This window comes from Phalaenopsis equestris, unplaced genomic scaffold (genome assembly GCF_001263595.1).
Source record: "Phalaenopsis equestris unplaced genomic scaffold, ASM126359v1 Scaffold000468, whole genome shotgun sequence".
Lineage (NCBI taxonomy): Eukaryota > Viridiplantae > Streptophyta > Magnoliopsida > Asparagales > Orchidaceae > Phalaenopsis > Phalaenopsis equestris.
The window spans coordinates 1,379,261-1,386,460 of NW_018164909.1; the positions used below are offsets into that span (position 1 = coordinate 1,379,261).

The following is a 7,200-nucleotide window of genomic DNA, read 5'->3' on the forward strand; positions in this document are numbered from 1 at the left end:
GAGAGAGAGAGAGAGAACAGTAGACAACACTAAAAAAAGAGAGTTCCTTATTCATGAAATAAACCCCTATTTATAAGCCTAGGTCTCAACATTACAAAAATACATTTTGGCCCCATATCATTAACTTTTAAAGGAGACTTTTTGATAATTGAAGAGTTATTTGCATATAATAAGATCGATGACCAATTCGATCAATGAGGTAGCCGATCATCTGATAAACCTTTGACTCTATCGATATCCAGTCAAAAAGAGTGCTTCTCGTTGATCATTCTGAAGACTGATTACCGCTCTAAGGGAGCTTCTCTTAGCGTCTTTTGCTGATCGTTCGAACAAGACACTTCTCTTACCAATATTCACCAAAAAACGATCGTCGAAGGCTTATGTTCAGTTGTACATATCTTTTTATTGAGTTGTCATCTGTTTTGAGATTCATGCTAACATATTTTTAAAGGTACAACACTTAATATGTATAATATGGAAGCAAGTATATTTAATAAAGTTTAGAGAATATGTGGAAAATATCCATATAACATATTTTTTTATTGAGTCGTCATCTGCTTTGAGATTCATGTCAACATATTTTTAAAGGTACAACACTTAATATCTATAATATGGAAGCAAGTATATTTTATAAAGTTTAGAGAATATGTGGAAAATATCCATATAAGTAAAAAAAGAAGTAAGATTTACATAATTACCACTCAATTCTTATGTATTTACATATCGAAGTCTTAAAGATTGATTTTTACATACCTATCACGTTTCTTCAAATGACGATGAAATGAAATAGGATGCAATTTGAACCTTACATTGCCGCTCAAAAACTCCTCTACCTCCTCCGCTCAGCCGCCAGCCGCCAGTTGCCTGCAGTAACCCGCCACATCCACGCCCACCTTCTCAAATCCTCCTTCCTCCCTTCCCCTCCCTTCCCATCCTCCCTCATCAACGCTTACACCAAATCAGACCTCCACCTCGACGCTCACATCCTGTTTGACGAAATTCCCCACCCGGACATCATTCTTTACTCCTCCCTCTTAGCAGCTCACGCTCGTTCCAATTCCCCTGCCTCCTTCTTCTCCATCTTCAAGCGGATGATCTCTGTCCATTTCCTCCTCCCTGATGACTTCATCCTTGCCACCCTCGTCAATGCCTGCGGTCGCTTTCTTTCCCCCAGCCTTGGCCGCCAGGCTCATGCCTACGTTATAGTCTCCACTTTCTCGTCCGATGATATTGTCAAATCCTCACTTGTTGACATGTACTCCAAGTGTGGCCTGCCAAATGATGCTCGTCGGGTCTTTGATTCCATTGAGCTTAAGAATTTTGTTTCCTGGACCACAATAGTTTCGGGGTATGCCTCCAATGGCTGGATTGCTGAAGCTTTGGAGCTTTTTTGGAGAATGCCTGAAAGATCAGTTTTTGTTTGGACTGCTCTGATATCCGGGTTGGTTCGTAGCGGGAATAGCTTTGAAGCTCTGAACTTGTTTGTGGAAATGAGAAGGGAGGGGACTCTCATTGATGATGCTTTTATTCTTTCTAGCGTTGTCAGTGCTTCAGCTGATATGGCAATGCTGGCCCTTGGAAAACAGCTTCATTGCTTTTCTGTATCTCTTGGTTATGAGTCAAACACAATGCTGGGCAATGCTTTTGTGGATATGTATGCAAAGTGCAGTGATATATCATCGTCGAGAATGGCATTTGATAAGATTTTGTTGAAGAAGTGTGTTGTTTCATGGACTACTATGATAGTTGGAGAGGCTCAGCATGGCAGGGCGGAGGAGTCATTGGCTTTATTTGATAGGATGGTTAGTTCCGGAGTGAGGCCAAATGAGGTCACATTCATGGGTCTAATTTATGCTTGCAGCCATATCGGCTTAGTTTGGAAGGGCCGGGAACTGTTTGATTCAATGCGGAATGACTATGGGATTGAGCCTTCGTTGAAGCACTATACATGCTTGTTGGATCTTCTTAGCAGGTCTGGGCATCTTTCTGAGGCTGATAATCTCATTCAGATAATGCCATATGAGCCCGATGAAGCTGCTTGGGCTGCTCTTCTGAGTGCTTGCAATAAGCATAGAGATATCCAGTTGGGTATACATGTAGCTGATAAATTATTGAGATTGAAACCGAAAATTTCTTCAACATACATATTGTTATCTAATACTTATGCTCACGCTGGAAAGTGGGATTCTGTGGCAAATACAAGGAAATTGATGGATGAGATGGAGATAAAAAAGCAGCCTGGCTATAGCTGGATTGAAGTTGGGAGGGAGAGCTGCTTGTTTCAAGCTGGAGTGGTGCCTCTTCATATGAGAGAGACCATTCTTGATCTGCTCAAGGAATTGACGAAGGAAATGAGGAAGAGAGGTTATGTCCCAGATACTAGCTCTGTCCTGCACGACTTGGATGAGGATGAGAAAGAGCTGCAACTATTTATGCACAGCGAGAGACTCGCAGTTGCTTTTGGGCTTCTGAAGTCAGCATCTGGGATGACGATTCGGGTTGTGAAAAACCTTCGTGTTTGTGGTGATTGTCATACTGTTATGAAGCTCATCAGTAGTATTTTTGGTAGGGAGATTGTGGTTAGAGATGCCAACAGATTTCATCATTTTGAGTGTGGAAGATGCTCTTGTGGTGATTTTTGGTGATGAAGGACCTCTATGATTTTAGTTGGAGCTTACTTCCATCATCTTTTTGGTGAGAGATTCCCTCTCAGCAATGTTGGGATATTGGAGCTTTTTCATCATTCATTACTGCAATTCAACACTTGACTTCTAATCCTTCATTTGTGAAGTATTGATGCGCGCGGCGGTAAAGTAATGAATTATTGTCTTAGCGTTGCATGAGAATTCAACCCACACTCAGGTGAAAGAAAATAATGATACCAGAAGTTTTTGAGTGAAAAAATCAGTAAAGGGAAAAAACCACCGGGCCTGACCCAGTTGTAAAAATTCACTATAGGTTGATGATTACAGAAATTACTTGTCGCACAAACGGAAAATGGTTAAATTTTTCAAGTTACAATGTTGACTGACGACATCTGGTTGGTGGTAGTCGACGACGATTGGTGGTGATCGATGATTGTTGCGATTGGTGGTCGGTGACGATTGGTGATGGTTGGTGGTGATTAACGATGACAGCAGTGCTTGACGGTAGTTGGTGGTTTTCAACGACGAACGACGGTGATTGACGGAGGCCGGCGGTGGTTGACGATGATCTGCGGTGGTCGATAGCGATCGGCGGTAGTCGATGGCGATTAGCGGTGGTCGACATTTGCAGGCGGCGATCGACGATGGTAGGGATGGTGCTGGACTTCATCTCCTTCTCAAAGCCTCAAGTTCTATTTCAAGACTCAAGCTCCCCCCTCATAAGAGTAGTGAAGCTCTATTTGTATTGTTCTGGGTGTAATTAATACAATAATATGAATCATTTTGATCGGACGTGCTGTAGAGATTCCTTCAATCAGATGACATTTGATGAACATTTGAGTGCCTTAACGATGTCGAATTTGAGCAATCTTGGGCTCTTTGGATTCGTTTTGTCGAGATGCTCGATTCAACTATGAACTCGTCAGATTCGACATCTGTTTGACTTTTCAAATGTGTCCGAAAATCTTTTAAAAATAATTTAATAACTTGATATGAGCTTCATTTGACTCGAATTTGACTAAATTTGATATAATTAAGTCTGTCTTATCGAGCCGGTCAGTTTGACCATAAGTTTGTTGAAATAAGAGTTTCAGATGACTCTTAATTGAAGTTTGAATGCTTCTTGTTTAAAAAATTACCTCGAGATTTGTGTCAATGCCTCAAGATTCATTGCGGATGATGGAAATTTTCTGAGATATATCAAGTATAAAGAAGTATAATGCCTTATTCTGCCTCAACCTCATAAAGTCATTGACACCTTTAATAGCAAGGTAATATTTTGTTAAAATTTTAGCATATAAGGCTCTTCTGTTTGCTACTTTGAAATTTTATCATTAAATGAGCTTGAACAGTTGTTTTTAAGTAAGTTGGTTGTTACTAAAAAGTTTTACTCAATCTAACTTATTAAATGAGGAGTTGAGGAAGGTTCCCAATTATTGGACTTAGCATGTTCTCGCTTCCTGATTTTAGATATAAAAAATAAAAATAGCTAGTTTTTTAAGCGTTTACTATTTTCTTTTTTTTTTTATTTGAGAGGTTGTTCCAGTTAAGTGCTAAATTTCAGCCAATAAAATCTAAAATTATGCTACCAGCTTATATTCATGTTCTCCTTTTTTCGCCTTCGTTAGATGGATGGATGGATGTTTTTTAAATGTTTACTATTTTTTTTTCTTTTTTTTATTTGAGTTGGATGGATGTTTTTTAAAGTTTACTATTTTCTTTTTCTTTTTTTTTATTTGAGATGGATGGATGGTAGTTTTTTAAACGTTTACTATTTTCTTTTTTCTTTTTATTTGAGAGGTTGTTCCAGTTAAGTGCTAAATTTCGGCCAATATAGATCATAGATAGATAGATAGATAGATAGATAGATAGATAGATACACCTTCACCTTCATCAATGAAGAACACTATTTCTAAGGATGACTCATCAAGAGAAAGATTAATAACTTCAAGGATTTTAATATCCTTCATTGTAACCAAAGCATCTCCACTAACATCCCATAATTTTGTGCTCCCCTGAGAATATTTTAGGCTCCTTCTAGATAAAAGGCACCACTACATCTAAAGAAATTAGTAAACTCCAAATTAACAATAGATCTTTTTTCAATATTTGGGAAAATCGTCTTTAAGCATTTATTTCTCTCAATTGATATCTTTAAGCATTTATTTAACCTACTGTGTTAACAACAAATAAAAAATTTAAATCCTACACAAATTTTAGGAAATTTGATTGAAAGATATCAAATACTTAAGAGACTCTTTTTTGTAATAAGTTAAGTGAATGACATTGAATGTAAATTTGTATGTAGTAAAAAACTAGTGAAAAATAGGAGCAAAAATTTTCTTTACTCTCTCCCGAGTGCATAAAGAAGCTTGGATAGAAATGAATTTAATTCCTTAAATTCCATAGCTATCCTTTCAAAGCATATTTCCCTAACATTTGCATCTTCTTACAAGACATATCCACCTATACCCTATAATTCAATGTGATTAACCTAGTTGATTCTATCACAGCTTTCCCAAGCCTTATGGTTCACAATATATTTCAAAACTTCACTTGACGAGAATGAAAGGTAAATTAAATTCTTAAAGTTAATCATCACCATTTGAAAATAAATAAATTACATAACACTTCACATTCCATTCATCCTACCTAATCATCACAAGAAAGAGTTAAAAGGTTTACCCACAAGGCATGTTGATTTCACCAAATAAATGCATTGAACAAAAGAGAAATGCACTAATACTTAGTTACAACAGAAATACACAAACAAGTACACAAAAATACTTAGCTATTTCTTCTTTACAATGACCAAAGATGACTCCAATGAACACTCCTGATTCCCTAACTCCCCCTTGGAAGAACACCACTTCCTCAACACTTAGAAGAAGAACTATGGTTCTTCAAAGCAAGAAAAACCCTCAAGTAACTAACCAACATCAATCCTCCATCAAATCTAGTCAACTGCTCCGACAGTTTTAGGCCCCTATTCTCTCAGGGGTAGATGCTAGGCTCTTTGTATGTCGAGGAATGAATGGGAGCCTAAGCGCTCAAGGGACCGACACCTAGGCGCCCAATGGCGCCAACCTCTCAGGCTGGTGAGGCAGAGACTGATGCCTAGAAGCCCAAGGGTCCGACATCTAGGTGCCAGGGCCACTTTGCACCATTCAGCTCCAAGTCCTCTCCTGGTTTCCCCACTTCAATTACCTGCTGTATCTACAAGATAGACACAAAAATACCTTTCTTAAAGTATAATTTCATCCATAAAAATATGTAGAAACATCTAAAAATACTAGCCAACTCATCTACGCATCAGCAAACACAATTAATTGCATTTTGTATATGTCCTTACCATCAGTGCTATTTGCATTATATTATGTTTAAATCATCACTTTCGTCAAATCAAAAGTAAATTAATTAGTAAAATATGTTCAATTGATTTACCTTTTTATTATCCTCCTTCGTATCCAATTTATCTATGCCTATAGAAATATTGTTTTCATGATTAGAATAATTAAATCATTTTGGATGTAGTCGACACATAAATAAAACTGTAAAATATGTTTTCTACTTGTCTTTATTATTTTATAATGAAGATTGATGATATCTTTGTGGGAAAGCTTATTTGAACCATTAATTCTGGACTTATCTCCCTGTAGATGTCCAACTAACTAGTCTCTTTTTTTTCATTATTCATACAACGTAAGAATATTAATGATTGATTCATATTTTGAAAAAAAAAATTGTTCTAAACGTAAACATAAGAATGACTATTATATGGTTCAAATCAGGTTCTATTTATGGTTAAATCATATTCAAATCTAGTTTCAATTATATTTGAACTGGGAGCAAAGCTTTTTGAACCATTTTTGAATAATGGTCAACCAAGTTCCAGACATTGATATATCATGGTTTAGGCAATGTTAGAACATGAATTTAACTATGTTATAACAAGATTCCAATAACCTTCCTCATACGAATAAGCTTTTTAAGATTACTGAAATCCCGTTCAAACCAGTCTCTGCACTTTTCTTCTTAGTTTTCCTTTTTGTTTACATCAAAATGATTTCAAATGAATTGATGAAACCCAATAATAAAACATATGAAGCATTACACATTAACACATGCTTATCTTAGAAAATAAATTATGTGAAAGCAAAAGAAGGTGGTGAGCTCACAACATGGGAGATTGAAATTACTTTACTGTGACATGTAATTGAAATAAAACTGGGTAATAGACCCACATCCCATTTTAACAAGGAAGGTTGGGAGAATCTAGTAAAAAAATTCAATGAGCATACTGTTTGGACGTATGATCATGCGCAATTAAAAAATAAATGAGATCAACTTAAAATAGAATGCAAGTTATGGAAAAAATTACTACGGGGTGAGACTGGAATAGGATGGACTCCAATGAAAAAAAACAATTTAAGCTTTAAATGAGTGGTGGAATGAGAAAAAACAAGTATTTTTTAATTTACTTCATAAACAATTTTCACTTATATGTGTCAATATCACATTTTTTATTCTAACTTATTGTAGGTTAATCCTGCAT

At 36.5% G+C, this 7,200-nt stretch overlaps 1 protein-coding gene across 1 annotated transcript; it reads left to right on the forward strand.

Annotated features, from left to right (window-relative positions):
- The first annotated feature begins 736 nt into the window (after positions 1-736).
- On the forward strand, positions 737-2,867 carry LOC110027925 (pentatricopeptide repeat-containing protein At4g14050, mitochondrial-like). Its single transcript, XM_020729577.1, has one exon. It carries the CDS (start codon positions 792-794, stop codon positions 2,643-2,645), a length of 1,854 nt encoding a protein of 617 aa, XP_020585236.1. The 5' UTR covers positions 737-791; the 3' UTR covers positions 2,646-2,867.
- Positions 2,868-7,200: the final 4,333 nt, after the last annotated feature.

Bases quoted from the DNA above. Each gene is read 5' to 3' on its own strand.
- LOC110027925 (XM_020729577.1), top strand. From the start codon at position 792: ATGCAATTTGAACCTTACATTGCCGCTCAAAAACTCCTCTACCTCCTC.